This window comes from Rhinopithecus bieti, unplaced genomic scaffold (assembly GCF_001698545.2).
Source record: "Rhinopithecus bieti isolate Rb0 unplaced genomic scaffold, ASM169854v2 scaffold_18688, whole genome shotgun sequence".
Lineage (NCBI taxonomy): Eukaryota > Metazoa > Chordata > Mammalia > Primates > Cercopithecidae > Rhinopithecus > Rhinopithecus bieti.
Genome location: NW_016809492.1, coordinates 1,198,222 through 1,221,377, shown reverse-complemented (window position 1 = coordinate 1,221,377; position 23,156 = coordinate 1,198,222). Strand labels below are relative to the sequence as shown.

Here is a 23,156-nt window from a genome sequence, read left to right as displayed (position 1 = left end):
ATTTGAGCAGTTTCATTTAATTCCACCCCTCACTGCTTAGCCTCAAAAAATTCATTAACAGGCAGGTCATTAGGAGACTCTTACTCTGTACTACTACTCAACCACTTAAACAAGAGCATTTGCTACTGGTCTCATATCCTCTAAATCAGCCCACAAGAGCCCTGTCATTTCTCTTACAGGAAACCCTATCTCTGTCAACATCGTATGCTTGTAGCCAAAAATGTCAAAAATTGTTTAGGGTCTAGGATTCTATCCTATGTATAAGCTGTGAATCTAGCCTGTTACTGTTTCATGGATGCTAACATAAGATGTAAGATGCCTGGGTCCAAATCAAAGAACTGTATTACCCATGATGCAGCAAGCAGTATGAGCATGATATCAGTGACAATTCACCTTGCCCTCCAAGTCCCTGGCGAAGGGACTGTGGATCCTCTGTGTACTATGGGTTTTTTCACAGCTGAAGAGCACTGAGCTTGGGAAAGTTGCCATTTTTATCACAAAGAAAAGCAAGCCACTTGTATTCTATTTCTCCAGGGAGTCATTACTTCATTCCTCAAGGTTGCTAGCTACAACCCCTTCCTGAGAAATGGATAGGGTAAAGGGTAGTTCTGTTAGGGCTTTGCATTCTCAGCATATCCAGCAAGAAGGTTCAGGGATATTCAGGGGTTATGGGGATTGTTCCTCCCAACACACTCCCATTCAACCTAATACCAGAGGTCCTAGGCAGTACAAGAAGGCAAGAATACAAATAAGTCACACATGTTTCAGGAAAAAGTAAACTCTATTTGTAGACAACATTAATTGTCTGTATAGAAAATACCATGGAATTCACACAAAAAAACTCGCAAGACTAATATATGAATTTAGTAAAGTTGCAGGATATGAGTTCGATATGATCCTAATTACATATACTAGCAATAAACAATTGCATTTGTTTAAAATTAGGTGCTACTTCAATAGCACTAAAGAAATAATTAAATACAAATCTAACAAAATATGTGCAGGATCTATAGGCCAAGAACTACAAAATATTGACAAAATAAATTTTAAAAGCCCTAAAAATAGCAGAGATACTGTGTTCATAAGTTAGAAGACTCAATACTGTTAAGACGTCAATTCTTTCCAAACTGATCCACAGATTCTCTGCAATACCAATCAAAATAACAGCAGGACTTTTTATAGATATTGCACCCCTAAACAGAGATCAGAAGGTAGCAGTAACTGAAGATACACTGCTGAATATACCTGGCAGAAAGATACCAGTGATTACAGTCTTTAGGAATTATTAATTAAACTCTTAAAATGCATTCATTTTCCCAAATGGATGACTCAAGTAGTATAGTGGATGTTATTGAGTCTATAGTAGAACTATAGCCTACAGTAAAACTCTGCCATTCTCAGGCTCTATATATAAAGAATGGCAGTCTTTTTACAAAAATGTTATGTATCTAACTAGTATCAATAACTAGTACCAAGCACTAGATTGTAGACAGTCAGCTGTGTTCCCTAGCAGAGCATAAGAGTCATAACAGCACAAAAGAGGGGACTTGACATAGCTTTATTAAATATGTAATCCAGTTGATCAATGGACTTGGCCTCAGGACACAACACAAAATTAATTTGATTCTGCATAACTCAGAGGAAGAGAATTATGCAAAGAAAAAAGGGAAGCAACAGAAAAGAGAAAACAATGGAGTGATGGGGCACAAACATGGCTATTTGTGTAGTTCTTCGATAAAAATATAAGAGAAAAACATCAATAAAATCCATAATATTTAGGAAGGCAAAGAAGGATAGTAAGCAGTCAAAAAGGTAAACCAGAAAACTGGATATGAAGGTAATAATTTGGACAAAGCCCCAAAGTAGACATGCCAACAGTTGTACAACAGAGGGAGGATAAACTGTAGTAAAGTCACAGGATCCGAAGTGTAGGTATGGATGGAAAAATGGCAAGAAATGCCATGTATTTATTTTTATAATGTAAGTGACACTGGCAAATGACTTACAAACACAGTGTGAAAATAAAAATGAAAAAAATGTAAATGCCCAATTTAGGTGAAATAGGGAAGGATGGGAAAGAATGGCTTGTGGATTTTCTATCTGTTAAGTGTATGCAATTCTGATGCATGTGCTTTATCAAATATAATCAGTTTTCAATTATTCTCATATAGAAAATGAATCACCAATGTTGTTGATTCTCTACGACTTCGGCTACTCCCCACTTGATGGAAGTTCAGCAGATGGTCCATTCCTATTTTTCTGATAAAATATTTGTTGTGAAAGAAATGTAAAGTTGAGAAGCCAAATGAAATTTCTGAATTGGCGTTAAAGCAAAATAACCCTTTTTTCTATGGGCTCCGGTATCAGAGAGAGTTCAAGGTTTACTACGCTAAGTATCCATTGAAAAAGGACCCTTGTCGCAATACAGCTTAAAACTGATTTTCAGCAATTTAAAATTGTTTGTACATAGATCCCTTAAGATTGTTTCAAAGTACTTTCAGTTATGGTGAATTCCAATATTTCACAAAGCTGAGTTGTTATTTACAAACTCAGAGAATCTTCAAAACTGTGCCATCAGAACTAGTCACAAGCTGGGTAAGAATGATTTGATATCAATGGTACAACATAAATATACAATTCCTCTGTCATAGTCACAGTTGTCCAAATTTAAGAAGACAAATACACAAAATTAAATATCAGAGACTCCCCATAGGATGAATTTTTTAGGAATTAAAACAGATATGCAATTAAAATATTTATAACGAAAAAGAAAAGCACGACTTTTAAAAAAGGATTTTAATTAAGCTGTATTTTGGGGTTAGAATCGTATCTAGTGCTTAGCTATCATTAGGAAGTCAAACCGTTCTCCTAGGTTAGTATACAGAGGTTATATTCATTGCACAAAATATATTAAATGCACAATTTTGAGTGTTACTATGGAAACAAGGATCTTCATAAATTGATAATCTGATATAATTTTTTTTTTTTTTTTTTGAGATCTACTCTCACCGTGTTACCCAGGCTGGAGGGTAGCGGTGCAATCTTAGCCCACTGCAATCTCTGCCACACAGGTTCAAGCGATTCTCATGCCTCAACCTCCCGAGGAGCTGGACTAGAAGCTTGTGCCATCACGCCTAATTTTTGTATTTTTTGAAGAGACAGGGTTTCACCATGTTGGCCAGATTGGTCTTGAACTCCTGATCGCAAGTGATCCACCTGCCTCAGTCTCCCAAAATGCTAGGATTATAGGCGCGAGCCACGTACGCCTGTTATTAATTCTTTTCATGAAAATAATATAATCTGATTCTCAGTCAGTGGTTGAGATATTTGCATATTTGTTAAAAACAGGGGAAGCTGGAATTATCTTGTTAAGATTTCAGCATACCTTATGATCACCAATTTGTGGTTTTTATAAAGGAAATAAAATTATACTAAGCATTGTACACAATTTTTTAAAAGTTTGTATTATCTTATTTATCCTTGGAGACAAGTTACTCATACACTAAATAAAGAGCACTGTCCATGCTTGAGCTACCATTATGGCTCAGAAACCCCAGATTTTGTTTTTTAGAAATAATCTGAATATAACTTGAAAACACTGTCTCACAAATAGTTAAACAAAGCACAAAAATACACTTCAACAAAAGGAATCAAAGTTGACCCAAAGGAAGTTTGACTTGCCAAAAGTTATGCAGGTAATAAATAGCAACTAAATTTGATTATCCAATTCTAAGTCCCAAGACCTTCATAATTTTCCAAAGAGAGAAGGCCAACCGCCTAGTACAGTATGGTTTGCAGTTTTAACATTGACTCTGCTGCTAACTTACCTAGACCCTTTCAAGTCAGTAAATTTCTCTATACCTTGGTTTCTTCTACTTCATGCGGATTATTCTGATGATAAACATAAGCAACTACTTGAACTCTGGCAGAAAAGCACTCCGCTGTGTTAATAATCTCATCCCCATCATATATTGCCACTGATGCCATGTTTTCTCTAGTCTTAGTTTTAAGCTTAAATGAACGTGTGTGGTGTGGTGTGTGTGTGTGTGTGTGTTTGTGTGTGTGTAAGTTATCTTTATTAATGGCTGGCATTCTAGCAAGATACTTTTCCCCAACTTTCAAAATGCACGAATAGCAGCACAACATTTTCATTTTTAGTATTACCAAAGCCTTGCCACCCAAAGCTGTGCAGAAGATTTTAGAAATTCACAACAAAATTTTCCCCACATTACTCTCAACTTCTATAGAAATGCAACTCACAACTCATATTGGTCAGCTATTCCCCTATAAGGCTTCAACACTACCAGCGGAAGATTATAAAAATGCATATTGCTTTTCAAAATAATAAGAAAATAGTTCCAATTGCAAATAAAAAACAGTATACGTTTTGAAAAATGAAGGTCACTAAATATTCCTAAAATAATGGAAATAGGTGATAATTAACATTCTAACAGTTTAGCCACATGTAATGTCTTCTATTTTGTCAACAGAGTCCAGCTGTTTTATCTACTCAAATCTAAAAGAAATTTATCCTCACTATTAAAACAGAAACTTATTTATAGGTAACTAAAATCAATAGANTTTTAAATATCCAGTACTTGTACCATTATTTTCATTTTGAAAATGTATCTACCTTATAATGATTTGCCTTTATAACTTACAAAGACATGTAACTAAATTACTTTATCCTTCAAAATAATATTTTACTAACAACATTAGCATGTAGTTACATATAATATTTAAGAAATAGCAATCTACTAAGAAATGTGCCCAGGTCAAAAATAGAATAAGCCAACCGAAGTAAAACATTATAGCAAATGATCAGTATACACCTACCAAATAAAAGGGTTATCAAAGGTGAAGACCAAGCAGTAACCTCCAAAAGTAATACAATAATTACTGATTAAAGTTTTATACCCTGAGACTAAGCTACTACAATGAAATGTTTAAAAAATATTTTAGGGTATTATCACCTTAGGTCAATCTGATTATTATTTTGAATGAATGAATGAATGAATGAATGAATGAAATGAATACCCAAATGAATGAATACTGAAGTGAAGTCATGACAATGTTTAACACCTTGAGATGCTCACAACAATTTGGAATACCCAGAGAAAATGACTTGAATACAAACAAACTAGTTGAAATTCAATGTGGTTCACAGTAAAGACGCAGTGGGTTTCTATTTGTAGAACAAAGAATCTCAACCAAAAACATATATACGACTAAAATATTCTCAAATGCAATTATCAAGGCTTTAAAAGAATATATACTTTTACTATGTAAATTTTCCTGTTCTCCCACCTCCCTGCATTTTTTTTAATGTTTGGCATAAGTGACCAACAAACCAGAATAGAATACACATTTTAAAATACTAATTTACACATATTCTATTTAAGATCAACATACAACCACTCACAAATTTAGCCTTTTAAAAAAGTGTCCTTATATAAAACAGTGGGGAGCGGGGAAATCCCTGCTATACATATGAAGCACAGTTTAAGCCCAATACAACTGACCAATCAAAATTAGTGAATGCACTGCATCTCTCTGCAGTGGAGAGAAGCGACAAGGTAGGCTGTCATTCTGCAAAAGCTGCCCAGAACAGGCTTTCTTCTGAAAAGCAGTGCCGTTCCTTTTAGAAAGACTGAATCTAAATGTTGTCTCTGGAGACAAGAAGCCTTCAGTATGTTAAATTACTTTCATTATGTATTTTCAGATGCTTATTGATTCCACAGTAGGAAGAGTGAGAGACTGCAGCAGCCTCTAAGCAGCACTACATGTTCCATACATTAGCAGTACTGCTGAAACAATGGCACACTACAGACACATATTTTCATTAAGGTCATTTTCGAAGAGATGTTTATGACCCTCTTCCCCAGTCCTCTACTAACAAGTGAACAAAATGAATCAATCCAAACTGGAAATGCTTCAACTACATCAAGAATGTATCAAATCTTTAGCGGAGGTAAGATGTGTTCCTTATTATAGTATACAGTTGCTTTTGAACCGGCATAGTGGGGTAAAATTACTTTGAAAATTTTAGCCTAAATTTTAAGAGTTTGTTTAATTCTACTTATTGCTAGACATGTATTTTAAGATCTATTTCTTTTAAGACATGCTACATTTTAAATGTAATTTTTTAGGATGCATTGTTAAATACAAATATTCTTTGTAAATTCACTATGAAGACAGCTTTTAAGTCACTTCAGATATACTAAATATTCTTAACATAATCAGTACAGTTTTTCTCCAGTGTTCCAAAAATGCTTATGTAATTCAATGTGGTTCACAGTAAAGACGCAGTGGGTTTCTATTTGTAGAACAAAGAATCTCAACCAAAAACATATATACGACTAAAATATTCTCAAATGCAATTATCAAGGCTTTAAAAAGAATATATACTTTTTACTATGTAAATTTTTCCTGTTCTCCCACCTCCCTGCATTTTTTTTAATGTTTGGCATAAGTGACCAACAAACCAGAATAGAATACACATTTTTAAAATACTAATTTACACATATTCTATTTAAGATCAACATACAACCACTCACAAATTTAGCCTTTTTAAAAAAGTGTCCTTATATAAAACAGTGGGGAGCGGGGGAAATCCCTGCTATACATATGAAGCACAGTTTAAGCCCAATACAACTGACCAATCAAAATTAGTGAATGCACTGCATCTCTCTGCAGTGGAGAGAAGCGACAAGGTAGGCTGTCATTCTGCAAAAGCTGCCCAGAACAGGCTTTCTTCTGAAAAGCAGTGCCGTTCCTTTTTAGAAAGACTGAATCTAAATGTTGTCTCTGGAGACAAGAAGCCTTCAGTATGTTAAATTACTTTCATTATGTATTTTCAGATGCTTATTGATTCCACAGTAGGAAGAGTGAGAGACTGCAGCAGCCTCTAAGCAGCACTACATGTTCCATACATTAGCAGTACTGCTGAAACAATGGCACACTACAGACACATATTTTCATTAAGGTCATTTTCGAAGAGATGTTTATGACCCTCTTCCCCCAGTCCTCTACTAACAAGTGAACAAAATGAATCAATCCAAACTGGAAATGCTTCAACTACATCAAGAATGTATCAAATCTTTAGCGGAGGTAAGATGTGTTCCTTATTATAGTATACAGTTGCTTTTGAACCGGCATAGTGGGGTAAAAATTACTTTGAAAAATTTTAGCCTAAATTTTAAGAGTTTGTTTAATTCTACTTATTGCTAGACATGTATATTAAGATCTATTTCTTTTAAGACATGCTACATTTTAAATGTAATTTTTTAGGATGCATTGTTAAATACAAATATTCTTTGTAAATTCACTATGAAGACAGCTTTTAAGTCACTTCAGATATACTAAATATTCTTAACATAATCAGTACAGTTTTTCTCCAGTGTTCCAAAAATGCTTATGTTTCTTAAAAGAACTAGATTTACTATTTTGCTGTTACTTACTACTTAATTTTATGTTAAGTTTATTATTGGGCATGTTCATTGAAAATCAATTTGCAGTTACAATTTTTATTACCTTTTATATTTCAACCACATGAACAATTCATCAATGGAAATTTATAGTATCTTCTGAAATCTGTTTTAATGAGTTAAAATTCAAATCATATGCTAATAATTAAGCAACTTACAATATTTTTACAGCAAAAAATGTTGTTAAATTTATTACAAAGAAGAAATAACAGTATGTTTAATCTATACTAATTGTTCATCATCTCTAAAAATACAGGTTAGCTTCTAAAATGAGAGCAGAAATTAATTTTTAAAAATACAGGTTTTCTCTCACAATTGTACTTGAAATGTGAACTCTATCGTTAAATAACATAATATATACAATCTTTATTAGGAAAAAAGAATATTTTATTTAAAGAAACAATTTTAAGCATATACTGTGGCTCTACTAATACAGTTTGGTTATTTTGATAACAAATACTGGATAATTTTTAAACAAAACTAACTTTCAATTAATTGTAAATTATTAAAAACCTTATTTCTTAACCAATTTTCTTCTTTTCACAAGGGCCGATAGCAGCTAATTCAGTATTTACAACTGACAATATGAAGAATGCAAGTGACTGAGCATCTCCCTAGCTGTCTGAACTACGAACTGCAGGATGTTCTTGTAACACGACTTTAAGACATTAAGGAGTTAAAACCAGAGAATAGGTCTACATTACTGATGCAATATAAAAAATCAACTGTATCCTAAGAAGATGCTACATAAAATAACCACAAAAAGAAAAACAATATAACTGTAAAAGCCTGAAAAGAATTGGTGAGCATTTTAAAAGGGGAAGCTTATACTTTAATATACCAGAATTGTGGAAGCTACTGATTCTGGAAGACATAATGAAACATGAATTTCCAAAAAGAAAATAAAATACTTTACCAGCACACAAAAGGAAGATTTAGCAAGTGTTTTCTGCACTAAATATTCAGATATTCATATCAATTGATATGACTAATGGATTTTTCTATCTGACTTTTATGACCAATTATGTATTCTCTTCTAATGAAAACAAACCAAATTAAATAGCAGATGGTTTTTATCAAAAGGACACAGCCTGGATTTATAATATAAAGCAAGTTATGTGATCAAGAAATCATTTCAAAATAGTGAGCACTCCTATAAAAACAGATTTACAATGGTAACAAAAGGATGTCTAAATATATTTTAGAAGCTACAAATCTTATGTTTCCTCTTTTGTTTTCACATATTCTGGAAAATAAAGAAACACTATCATGTACTCCATCAAAGGGAAATATAATTCCTATCATCTGAGGAAATTTCTCTTGGCTGTGACTTTTTAAAGCAAAACAAATACAAATATTATGTACTGTTCTTTAGAAATCCATCAGCCAATTAAATCTCATAATGCATGCAGTTGAAGTATTGGAGAGAAAACGAAAGAATTCCTACAAGACATGAAATAAAACACAGCTACTTCACTGTTGTCAGGTAACAATTCATGTCAAAATCTGTCAATGATATCATGTATCAATTTGTCAAAAACTGCCATAGTGAACCAAAAGGCCCATAAGGCAACAGCAAACAGGTAGGTCAGAAGATGCATGCACCCCACCACACTGCTTAACATTTACAAAAGAACAGAATCTTGCTCTAGAGAAAATGTATTTTTCTTAATCATCATTTAACTTGACATTTCTGCTTTATTTAATTATAAATCTAACTGATGTGACAAAGACCTGATGTCTAACCTGTCAGTTCAGAAAATTTGGCACACTTAAAATTTTCCATTTTTATAGGATTTCAATGTTAGCTAAGACCTTAACTTACTGGAATAAATATGCCTCTAGTAATACATTATACTAACTCAGAAGAAATAATATTACCATTTGTGTTTCTGCAGTATTATTCCCCAAAAACACGCATAAATAAAACTGTATTCTAAAACTTGTCAAATATAACATCAAGTGAAAGTTAACATGAAATTTGAAAATCATTAGCTTTTATAATTTGTTTGAATATGATTTTGCAGTTGAAATGCTGTATTTGAAATGTGAAATATAGTTGGTTGTATGAGCTCATATTTTAAACTGAATATACTGATTGACATTTTAGCCCAGAACATTAGACATTATTTTTTACAAATTATTCTAAACCCCTATATATTAAAATATAGATTTGCATGAATTAGCAAAAGAGTTTGTTTTTTTTTTTTTAATTTTCTTCAAAATTAGACAATGGGTGATATACACAAAAGGTTTCACAGGTAATGTGTAACTTTAAAAGCTTCCTCAAAAAACGGGTTTCACATACTCCTTTTCCCTAAAATTTCATCTTTTACTTTAAACACTCAGTTTAAACAATGTCAACTGATATATTCCTTTAAACTACTTCAAAAATGGCTACTTCTTAATGTGATATTAAATTTCAATTTTGTTTCCACAAGATACAAGAGGGTGTGGTCACAAAATAAATCATTCATAGGAGTGATTAATGCTCTTTTACCAAGCTTTGTAGCTTTTTACTTTAGCATAATGTCCCATTGCTTCCAATTTTTAAGTTTGCCACTTGCAAAGTTCAGTGAGCATTGTAACTGTGATATATAAAATATTTATCATTGGCCTATTTCTGTGGGAAATAATTCCAAATATCCCCAAGCACATTGTTGACTTCTGAATATGAATTCAATCAACATGGATAAAGCATCTTAAAACAAACTAGTGCTTTGTACCATTTGTCATTTTAAATGAACACTTGTCCTGTTCATTTGAAATCTCACAGGAATAATTACACCTACATTCATTATGCTAGAGCATATCAAAATAGCATTTATTTGCCACCTACTCACAACATTTAAATGAAATTTTAAGACATTGGGCTGAAATTAATTTTGTATGCTAGGTAGTTTTATCATACAAAAATACACTTTATCTCAAATAATAAGCTGGAAAATACTCAAATGAGAAAAACCCTTAGATATTAAGTACTTTACATAAAGAGGAACAATTTCCACAGTTATTTCTTCAAAAGGAAAACACAATTTTCTATCAAAACAATGCAACCTTGATGTTTCTTAATTCTACATTTCTATTAATAGTTTACAAACTTAAAATTAAACTAAGTACACAATTAAAAGATTTTTTTCTTAAAAGAACACGTTATACATCATTTAAATTGCCAAATATCAAATAGTTTATTCTATTTCACTTTCTAGGGGAAAAAACCAACTGCTCCAAAAGAATGTGTTTTTCTCCCATTCTGGAAATCAACATGCAGTCTGAATCTAACATTACAGTGCGAGATGACATTGATGACATCAACACCAATATGTACCAACCACTATCATATCCGTTAAGCTTTCAAGTGTCTCTCACCGGATTTCTTATGTTAGAAATTGTGTTGGGACTTGGCAGCAACCTCACCGTATTGGTACTTTACTGCATGAAATCCAACTTAATCAACTCTGTCAGTAACATTATTACGATGAACCTTCATGTACTTGATGTAATAATTTGTGTGGGATGTATTCCTCTAACTATAGTTATCCTTCTGCTTTCACTGGAGAGTAACACTGCTCTCATCTGCTGTTTCCATGAGGCTTGTGTATCTTTTGCAAGTGTCTCAACAGCAATCAACGTTTTTGCTATCACTTTGGACAGATATGACATTTCTGTAAAACCTGCAAACCGAATTCTGACAATGGGCAGAGCTGTAATGCTAATGATATCCATTTGGATTTTTTCTTTTTTCTCTTTCCTGATTCCTTTTATTGAGGTAAATTTTTTCAGTCTTCAAAGTGGAAATACATGGGAAAACAAGACACTTTTATGTGTCAGTACAAATGAATACTACACGGAACTGGGAATGTATTATCACTTGTTAGTACAGATCCCAATATTCTTTTTCACTGTTGTAGTAATGTTAATCACATACACCAAAATACTTCAGGCTCTTAATATTCGAATAGGCACAAGATTTTCAACAGGGCAGAAGAAGAAAGCAAGAAAGAAAAAGACAATTTCTCTAACCACACAACATGAAGCTACAGACATGTCACAAAGCAGTGGTGGGAGAAATGTAGTCTTTGGTGTAAGAACTTCAGTTTCTGTAATAATTGCCCTCCGGCGAGCTGTGAAACGACACCGTGAACGACGAGAAAGACAAAAGAGAGTCTTCAGGATGTCTTTATTGATTATTTCTACATTTCTTCTCTGCTGGACACCAATTTCTGTTTTAAATACCACTATTTTATGTTTAGGCCCAAGTGACCTTTTAGTAAAATTAAGATTGTGTTTTTTAGTCATGGCTTATGGAACAACTATATTTCACCCTCTATTATATGCATTCACTAGACAAAAATTTCAAAAGGTCTTGAAAAGTAAAATGAAAAAGCGAGTTGTTTCCATAGTGGAAGCTGATCCCCTGCCTAATAATGCTGTAATACACAACTCTTGGATAGATCCTAAAAGAAACAAAAAAATTACCTTTGAAGATAGTGAAATAAGAGAAAAATGTTTAGTACCTCAGGTTGTCACAGACTAGAGAAAAGTCTAAGTTTCACCAAATCCACATTCAAATGAGTTTTAAATTGTAAAAACTGATATTACTGCCAAATATAAGAAAAAATATTTTAAGTACTGGTTATGTTGTAAATTTTCAATGTGAATGTCAATTAGATAGGTCATATATATTCAATTTCTTCATTACTTAATGTATTTGTTGCATGGCAGTTTGTTAAAGTACTATCGTGTATATTTTGTCAATATCATGTCCAACAGAAAATATTCATGTAAGTCATATTTTCTAAAGAATAAATACATAGCCTTAAAACAGTGTATAACTTTAAAATGTAACTGACATAGGTATCCTTGCTTTTTTTTTAAGTTAAAATGCATTGTTTCTAAGCCACAAACTATAGATATATTTAGATTACAACTAGAGTAGCATTTTAATCTAAAACCAAAATTATGGGCTCAAAACAATCCAGTATTTTCCATACCACTATGCTATGTTTCCTGGTATAGTGTATTTGCTATATTTGATGCATCAAAAATAATTAAGTACGTATGAAGTTTCATTGTTTTAAATGTAAAAAATCATAGAATTTATCAAAATTTTAAAATTAATGAACCAAAAAAACCTCTATATCCACACCAAGACAGAGAAACTTTAAAATTCATGTTTACTATGAAAAAAAGATTGATTTTCTAAGTTCAAGGACAGGATGCCTATAACATACAAATGAAATGAAAGGAAAGGGAAGGAAGAATACTAAAGCACCAGCCTCTTTCTTCCCTCCTCACTTTGCTTAAATCTAAGCCAAACGCTCTGGATTAATATAGCATACTGATTTTTTTTTAAAAAAAAAAAGTACATTAAAATAAACTGACTTCCTAACTTTATTCAACTCAGCCCTTTCGTATAATAGAAAGTTAACTACCCAAATCTGAATACCAGGAATGGAAAAAAAAAGACTTTGAATCATTATAGAAAAGTCTAACAAAGCCTCTAATTTTAGATACATACAACTTTAGAGTAATACCGTTTATACAATGTTCCTACCAAATCATAGCTCCCAAGTATTTCAAAATGTAGTTGTTTTATTTCCACACTGAAAATCACTAAGGTAACAATAAGTCTTGTCACTTTTCTGCTGTACCATCACTTAATTTAACTTTAGGTATTTTTCTCTCCAAACCTCAATTCATGTGGGAAAATCATGAAATTACTAAACTTAACTATGGATTACAAGGATTGGGAATCTCAGATCAAACAAACATTTTCCAGTTGTTATAATGTAATAATCTATCAATAAGTGCCAATATCACTATCAGAAAATTTGCCATAAGTTATTTAAAATAGGAAAATACTTACTGCATTGTAATTGGTTAGCTGAACTTTTATTCTATTTTCTGAAACTGTACCCACTAAACCAAGTAGCAATTCATTTTTAAAGAAAATATTAAATGTCTAAAAATTCAATAATATATCACTTTTATACAAATAAATGAGATTTATCCAGTCTAGTTTACTGAATATCCTAATCCTTGGAAAAATGAATACCATGCAATAGCTTGAACTCACTAAGGTTACATGGCAAATTAAATAGTAATTTACTTCTGATAATAATGTTAACATAATGTCAAATCTTGGCAAAAGCCCCAAAGAACTCAGTATAAAAACAGAGATTTCTATTATATTTGTCTAAACTGCTTTCATGCCTTCTTGTCCTCTGTAATAAGAAATTAAATAAGAAATAAATGGTAAATATTACAACATTGCCCTTTAAACTGCTATCATTTCTATACTTGACACTGAAGCAGACATTTAACAAGCATTTCTGACCATCTATAATGATCTTTCAGGTATATAAAAGTGCATCAACTGATTTACGACAAAGAAAATCATACCTATCAGAAAACTTCTAATAGCTTTTTAATGTGCTAAGTAGTATATAACATGTAAATCAAAATAATATTTATGTGTTAAAATTTAGCTTCAAAACAAGTCACAACTATGTTTCCAACTACTGACCTCAGCTTAAATGTGAGAATGAGAAGCTTAGACAACTTTTTGTATTAAACATCTGTTCTATGAAAAGATAAAATATTTCTACTTTCTTTACGTTGGTCTTCATTACAATGTGTGAATTTTTCACTTTATTTCAAATAATTTTGCTCAAGAAAACATTAAGGCTAATTCTTCCTGTTAGAATGAAAATTTAAAATGCAAAAGCAATAGAGGCAACAATAAACTCAATATGGGATCCTTCTTAAAACTACATTTATCTATCCATATATTATAAATCATAGGCATAGATATCAATTTCTACATAGTTAACTGGGTCAGTTCTTCCAAAGGATAAAAAGCCCTTAGTAGCCCTTAGTAGGGCTTATTCCACATAGTATTTTAAATACCAACCAAAGATGAGTTCAACAAGATGTGGTAAATTTTATTTGCTTTGTTTTGTGTGTTAATTTAAGGGAGTTATTACTCTACCAACTACTACTGAACAAATGTTCAAACTTATTGTGAAGGTAGAATTATTTACAATTATACATCTTTAAAATGCCATTCATATCTGACCCAAGTCAATTTTTAGGTGTATGTTCTATTCTTTCATCCTTTAACTAAAACAACAGTAGTCTCCCCTTATCTGTGGTTTTACTGCTGCAGCTTCAGTTACCCATGGTCAGTTAGCATGGTCAACTCTGTGGTCCAAAAATATTAACTGGAAAATTCCAGAAATAAACAATTTATAAGTTTTAAATTGTTATATTTAAACTTATTTATAAATTTATGTATAATTGTACTACTTTATTATTACTTGTTGTTAATATCCTACTGTGCCTAACATATGATTTAAACTTTATCATAGGTATGTATGTATAGGAAAAAAACATAGTACATGATATACTATATACAGGGTTCAATACTATCCATGGTTTCAGGCATTCTCTGGTGGTCCTGGGATGTATCCCTGAAGATAAGCAAGGACGAATGTGTAGCAAAATCTCAGTTCTTTGGGCATTAAAAACTAGATTTCTCATTGAACTGAAATTAGACTTAAGGGTTAAAAAAATATAAAATTATTAGAAAACAGGACCTTAGTAGGGCTTATTCCACATAGTATTTCAAGGCTACTTCCCAAAGTGAATAAAACTTTTAATTTTATTGCATTTCATGATTATACAATTAAGTACTAGCTTTGTGATTCAATTAGCATTTAAAATCTTACAGAAAAGAGGCATTTTGGCAGATAGCTTGAATTATATGATAGAGTCATTACCCTCAAGAGCTTATAATCTAGCATCAGGGTATTAAAAAGTATGGCAATACCTAAAAACAGAGGCAGATGTGGTAAATACTATAAAAGAAGAATACAGTTCTTAATAGACTTAAGAAAGGGATCATGTTGAATTTAAGAAGAAAGCCTTCTATCTTATGCTAGAAGAGATATCTGAGCAGGGGAATACAAGGTGAAAAAACGAGCTGCAAAAAAACAAAACAGCAATACACAGAATTGATGAGGTAAGACACAGAAAATAGGAAGCTGCTGCCATCACCTTCATAGCTAGTGAAAAGCCAGGCAAAAAGTGATGGCACTAGCTTGACAAGGGAGTGTTCAGATGTGACAGGCAATGTGAAGGCCATCACTTAGAAAAATCAATATTTTCTAACTAGCTAGGCAAGAAAGCTGGCATAAGAGACTGAAAAATTAAAAATGATGACCATAAGGAAGACCATAAGAAACAGATTACCCGCAATAATCAAATAACTATTTAATTATGCTTTGTGTAAATTACACTGATAACACAGGCAAAAACAAAAAATATTTGGCAGGGCAGTACACTCAATGAAGTAAAATAACATTAAATAATGTTCTAGTTATTAGAAGCTATTCAGAATGAAAATTTCTAATTGATGTTTTAAATTATCTACCTTATATATTTTACAATTGGTTTATTCCATTTTTTCATTAAACACATATTTTCTATTAACTATTTTAACTATAAAATACACGGTGAGAAAATACCAATGTATATGAAGCAAAACACACAAATGTCATCCTTTGCTATTTTCCCTGAATCACAGGCATCCATCCAACTCCTTATATACGTATTGTCCTCATTCTTTGTTAATGGCTACATACAAATAGTTTTTAATTAAATTTTTTTTAAATAGCAAGATTTCTAAAGGATAATAGTAATGAAAGGGCAAATAAAGCTTTTTCTATTCCATTTAAGCGGCTTCAAACTGTATTTGAAAATCATGTTAGAAAATTTACATTTTCAGTTTCAATTAAAAATTAAAATATTCAGTTGCCAAAGGTAACTTGGCCACTGAGAAGGTTATATTTCAGAATGAAGGCAAGAAGCAATGGGAAAACCATAAAATAATGTATTTCTTTTATCCTTTTCACCAAATAAGATGAGAAATAAGAACACTAAAGTAAACTTTTAGCAAATATTTTCTTTATATCTCAGATGAGCACCTGTATATACTCTTGAATGTAAGCCCCCGAGACTCAGGGACTGCAGTGAACTCTAAGAAAGTTAAAAATGAGTTGACCAATAATAAATGTCAGAAATTTTAAAAGTTCAGATCATATCATAAAAGAGAAAGTAAGGAGATAAAAGAACCCAGATGAGGCTGGAAAAAGACCTAAAATACTCAAAGATGCTAAGCTCTTAGAGAAATACGAATAGAATACAGAATTGTAGGTTAGAGTTCACAAAAGAAAACTAATTTGAAGATTGACTTTTTTCTAAAAAGCATTCAAAAAAGCAAAAGATACCCCTATTGACAGGCTGCACATACTAGAAATATAACAACAAACACTGCATCATAACAAGTAGAATAAATATTAAATATTACAATTTATAGATTTTAGAACAAAATGGCATTGAAATGTGGAAACAAATGGAAAAGTGGGCTTATCACTAATACAAAAGCCATCACCTTTTAAGAAATACTCATTTTTTCAGGACAGAAAGAGTCAAGCAAACGTAATCACAATAATCTTTCTTCCCTTGCTCATATTAAAACAACATGTGAAAATAATCCTAAGTGTTTCTCCCATTCTATTGACACATTTTCTACAGGCCTCCATAAGCTGTATCCATGGCTTTCAAATATGACAGCTTTGTACTTGCACCAGCAAGTGGTAAAATGTGCTGTCATTCCTGTCACTGACACCAATACCAACTCCCTGCCACTATCAAACCCTGAGGCATCAAGTAAGATAAGGGAGGTGAGCTGAGTCTGTCTGGGATTGAGGTCATTTTCGTCACCCTGCTTCTGTGAGAGCAATATGTCATATTTTTCTGAGAGGTATTAAGCAAAGGCAGACTACCAAAGCACATCAACCAATTTATCAGGATGAAGAGAGAAAGTGGCTAGTAAGGATGATAAGGTTATGGGGAAACTGCTTTTCCCTCAGACAGCTGTGGACACATAATACTCATGAGATTTGAAAAATTAAATGTTTTAAACGTAATATAAAATTTTTAAATGTTAATGCTAACAAATGACAGCACTGGTCATATTAAACATAGGCTGCAGGAGTGGGAAATACATATGGGACTGTAGTGAGGTAATAATTATATATTAATATATTTATATTTCAATCAGCCAGTAATATTACACACAATCCCATATGTCATATACTACAAACTGAGTACACTGATTGGGTATACTGCATACTGATTGGGTAAAGAAGAATCAAAGATATATATTTCAACCAAAATATTGCTAATGACTTAGGATAGGCTGAAATATAAAATATCAAATGTACATACTCTGTACTTTAAACGTCTTACTCTCAATTCTTAAAAAACTTTGTCTTTTCTTTTGCTGTTACATTTTTTCCAACTATCACTTCTTACAAACAACAAAATGCTAGCAAACTATAGTTACCTAACAACTTTATAAAAACTGTCTTAAATGCACACAATACAGTAACAGTTGGTAATACTAATGTACTTTCGCACTACTTTTATAACACCTTTATACTGCTTTTATAATGCCTCCCAAAAAAGTACCTGATACATACCAACTGATCAGTAAATATTAGTGGAATTGAAAATGAACAAATTTTAAACCTCAGACCCTACTGTTTTACCTTGTTTAGAAGGTTGTTTCTCAAAATATAGTCCACCTATATTAGAGATTCTGTGGTACTTTTTAAAATGCCAATTCCTGGGCCCCATATCTGACCCTCTGACTTACTGAATCAGAATCTCTGAGGTTGCAGTCCTGAAAAAAAAATTATTTTTTTGTTTGTTTTTTAGAGACAGAGACTTGCTCTCTGACCCAGGTTGAGATGCAGTGGTACAATCATGGCTCACTGCAGCCTCAAACTCTGAGGCGCAAGTGATTCTCTCACCTCAGCCTCCCGAGTAGCCAGGACTACAGGCATGCACTACCATGACGAGCTAATTTTTAAAAATATGTCTGTAGTGACGGGGTCTCATTATGTCGCCCAGGCTGGTCTCAAACTCCTGGTCTCAAGCAATCCTCCCGCCTTGGCCTCCCAAAGTTCTGGGATTACAGGTGTGAGCCACCACGCCCAACCAATATATGTTTTAATAAGTACTCTCAGGTGCCTTGTGTGCTGACATTTAAGAATTACTACTTTAGATTTCAGAAGACAGACTATGTATCAAGGTGACATTCAATAAATGAAAAGGTACAGAAGCAGCTCTTAATTCAGACTGTACCGCAGTCTTGAAAAAAATTCCTCCATTTACTTCATTTTAACTGATTAAATTTTAGTTGGATTATGTATACTATAATCCAGTACTACATTAGCTTTCTAAGAAATGTTTCTTTAAACGAGGTTATCTAGACAAAAGTTTCCTTTAAGAATCATACACTCTCAGAAGACAAAATGCTACCAAACACATTCACCATAAACTGTTACGTACTTCACTCAACCAAACTACTCAATTAATTATAAAATTGCATGGCTACTATTTTTCATAAAATTCATACTCAAACCAGAAGTACTATTCTTGCACATTTTTGCTCATTTCACTATAAAACTTCCACTAAAACATAACTGACATAAAAGAATTACTTCTAAAAGAAACTTGCAGCGAAAATACTTACAAATTGTATTTTGTATATGTTTTGAACAAATGCCATGCAGGTTAGGTAGAGGTCTGAATCAAATATTTTTCCTTTGCTATTATTATTTACTCTGTACCATTAATGCAATTTAGTAAACAGTAACCTAATCTTTGATAATTTTATGACATCCTTTAATTTAAATTCCTATTCTGTATTATAATAGTTTAAGTAATACTGATACTTGATAAATGCCACAAATGGTATTACAGAAACACTACTCTAGGAACATTTCTTATTAACCCTTTCGCTAGGAATTTTTTCCAACCACACTGATATTATCTTTTATTACTACTTTTGGTTTTTAGTATTTTCATTGATTTAATCATGAAACTAACCCATCACAACTTATTATTGAAAATGAGCATTATTGAAAATCAGCTGCTAGCAAATACAACTTAAAGATACAAAGACAAGGCCGGGAGTGGTGGCTCACGCCTGTAATCCCAGCACTTTAGGAGGCTTAGGTGGGTGGATCACCTGAGGTCGGGAGTTTGAGACCAGCCTGACCAACATGGAGAAACCCGTCTCTACTAAAAATACAAAATTAGCCGTGTGTGGTGGTGCATGCCTGTAATCCCAGCTACTTGGGAGGCTGAGGCAGGAGAATCGCTTGAACCTGGGAGGCAAAGGTTGTAGTGAGCCGAGATCACACCATTGCACTCCAGCCTGGGGGGGCAACAAGAACGAAACTCTGTCTCGAAAAAAAAAAAAGACACAAAGACAATAATTCAGATGACTGGATTTGGCCACATTATAGAAAAATATTTGCCAAATAATATATTCCAGATAAACAATGGCTTTAGTATAGGGTTTCCCAGAGTCTCATAAAGTACCCTAAATCAGATGCAAAATGCCATGGGTGTGGTTATGCACTTTTTTTTTTCCTAGAACAAAGATTCAAATTCAGTAAGATCCTCTAAAGAGTATGTAACCCAAAATTAAAATAAAAATCATTGTCAGATTTAGGAAGAAAGCAGGGAAGCAAAATTGGTAAACGTTAGATATAACTTTATCTATGTATATCCTCCCTTATCCTAAAGATAATATAAAATAACGTTAGCATTTTCTTTTTCTTTTTTGAGACAGGGTCTCACTAGTTTGCCCAGGTTGGCCTCGTACTCCTGGGTTCAAGCAATCCTCCCTGCTCAGCCTCTCAAGCGGCTGGGGAGACAGGCGTGCACCATTGCACACAGCAAGATGACTTTAAAAGGCATAGAATTTTAGATACAACTGAACTAAACAAAAAATAAAATAAAATCAGAGCAAAGAGCATGAAAAGGAGGAAAAAATATTTGTATCATTAACTCCTGTATTCTGGCAAGAGATGAGCCACAAATTGTTCCTTATGATTTCTTTTAATTTTATTTTAGGCTCTTTCTTTGAATTCTACGTACTTTCTACTAGGTCATTTAAACAGGGAAAAGGAGCTGATTACATGTCTCAGCATTGGTAAGATTAAAAACTCCCTAGATGCTCAGTACAAGTACAAACTATTGGTACTAAGACCAGAGAGCAGTGACTCTCATGGGCCTTCCCATGTCTCTCATATGTCTTCTCATATAGTTTTCCACAACTATAAGGATATATGAAGTCTCACATGGTTGTTTCTCATATCCCTCAATGTATAACATTGGCCACAACAACCTTATAGAAAAGGCGACAAGAAGTCTCACACAGCTAATGATTATAATTTCCCTCAATGTACACGATAACATCAAACTAAAGTGAAATTTAGTAAAAAGAATTAGATGGGAATGGTTGTCTAGGTATAAAACCCTCTGCAACTCTGGTTTAATCCAGGGATAGATTCTAGAAAGTTAAAACAGTGGATTTGAATCATTTCATAACACACCTAAGAGGTCAATCAGACTGGGTAGAAAGGGGAGGGTAGTACCTCCAACTGAAAAGAAGACAAGTGTTCTTAAAACAAAATGGCCTCTAGGTTTTCTAATACAGTTACTTTTCTCCTTCCCTTACCCCACAACCTTCAGAGATTCACTAAGAGAAATGGAGCATGGACTGATAATCTTCAGAAATACCTTCCACAAATATTCTCTCTCAACAGAATTATGGAAAATAATTGACAGAGAAATGATAAAGTGCAGAACACAAACTTGAATAGCCACCAGAGCTGAAAAGACTAAAATCTCAAGAACGCCACTCTGTTTTGTGCAGAGGTTGCTGTTACCAAATTCTGAAATAAGCTAAAGAACTGAATTTTCATTAACTAATTGTAAGAAAAGTCTACTTTGCCTGAAATTTCTGGTTCTCAAAACTGATGATTTGATTCAAAGATACAGTTAGAACAGATACAATAACAGCTAAAAGAACTGTGTTCTGAACTACATGATAAAAGACACCATAAAAATGTTTTATCACCATTGTCAAACACAAGAAATAAGACACTGTTAAATACAGTATTCTTCTATCGGTACTATTTATATTAACACATATGCTTACCGATTTTACAATGTAACTGGCTTCTCAAACTACATAAATGTTTCTAAAAACTTGGTGAATAACATGTCACAGAATCTAGTGACACAAATACACCCAGACTAAATTGTCTGACAACAATAATCATAAATCCTAGTTACTATAGTATACAAGTCTGTTATATTGTAAGCACTGAAAAAAATTATAAAAGCACTTTTAAAGGGTCCATTATGATAGCACTTAGCCCTCACTTAATGCCAAATTTGAACATTTCATAAAACACTGGGGTTGTATTTGCTTACAGAAGCAGAGGAGATAAGATAAATATGCCAACATCAATGTCACAAGGCAAAATATAGTAAGACTGTAAGTAAAGAGCAATTGGGCTCAAAGGAAAAGGAGGCACATGTACCTGGAAAAGCTGTAGAAAGCAAACGGCACTTGAAACGAACTCTGAATGAGGGATGAGACTGGCTGATGGCATCAGGGCAAGGACAGCACATTAGGCAGAGGCACAAACTTGGGCAATTATACAGAAGCAAGAAAAGCAAGTCTCCAGGAAACAATTCACTTTGGTATACTCCACACTCTATGAATGTAGAAGCAGACAGAGATAAAGCTGGAAAATAGGTTATATTCATGTCTGTCGGGCCAAAAAAAAATTATAATTTAATCCCAAAGCCTAGAGAAAGTCCTTCTAGACTTAACAGTATGGAAGCGTATGTTGAAAAACATACATTTTCACTTTCTATTTCCATCATCATAGTTTACGCCCTCAATACCCTAGACCACTGTGAGGTGAAGATATCAAGTCAGAGGCTAGCAATCTCTCACAATTTCCATTTCCATTTACCTAAAATACAATTCTGCTCATTTTCAATCCCGATCACAAATCTTCAACCAGATACTCATCACTGAGACTTAAAATACAACATAACATATAACAGAAAATAATTCAAATCCAAATATTGCAGCAATGTCTTCATATTTTTCAAATGTAGAATTAAGACGCTCTACAAATTACTCAAAGACACAGTCTTGGAAAAAAAAATGCCAGTGGAAAATGCATATGTCCAATTCAATTTTCCTATTAAAAACTATAAAAAAGAAAACAGTAAAAAATCTAGCTGTAAATAGTAATAAGTGAAAATAACTAAAATGCAACAAAACCATAATCCTAAGATTTAAAAGGAAAATAATACACAAACAACTGAACTGCAACAGAAAGTCCATACAAGACTCAAGCAGATACAAGAATTTATTATGAAAAATAACATATTCCAAATCTGTGAAGTGATGGATTATTAATTAAGTTGCGTTGGAGACGTAACTAAACAATGGAAAAACAGGGTTTCATGCTTAACCATTCCCAGAGTCAGTGAGTTGTACAACTCCAGAAAGCACAGTTTACATTATATTCTATGTGACAGTAAATGGTACTGCCTAGAGTTGTGAGATGTGGTTGCTATGCGCGTAAGTTATACCAAAATAAACAGCAGATTGATAAAAGTAAAATCATAAAAAACATCCAATAATATGGAGGTGAATATTTTTGTAATATTGTGGTGAGGAACCAAATAAATCCATTACTAAGTAAAAGATTA

The 23,156-nt window shown here is 32.8% G+C and overlaps 2 protein-coding genes across 2 annotated transcripts in view; one reads left to right on the top strand and one right to left on the bottom strand.

Annotated features, from left to right (window-relative positions):
* COG5 (component of oligomeric golgi complex 5) overlaps positions 1 to 23,156 on the bottom strand; it is a 375,408-nt gene that overhangs the window by 273,766 nt on the left and 78,486 nt on the right. The gene's annotated exons all lie outside the window — the stretch shown is intronic.
* Positions 6,681 to 12,335, top strand: GPR22 (G protein-coupled receptor 22). Its single transcript, XM_017889544.1, has 3 exons — positions 6,681 to 7,110; positions 8,035 to 8,973; positions 10,697 to 12,335. Exon 3 carries the CDS (start codon positions 10,723 to 10,725, stop codon positions 12,022 to 12,024), a length of 1,302 nt encoding a protein of 433 aa, XP_017745033.1. The 5' UTR covers positions 6,681 to 7,110; positions 8,035 to 8,973; positions 10,697 to 10,722; the 3' UTR covers positions 12,025 to 12,335.

Excerpts from the sequence above, each read along its gene's own strand:
- GPR22 (XM_017889544.1), top strand. The coding sequence starts at position 10,723 with ATGTGTTTTTCTCCCATTCTGGAAATCAACATGCAGTCTGAATCTAAC.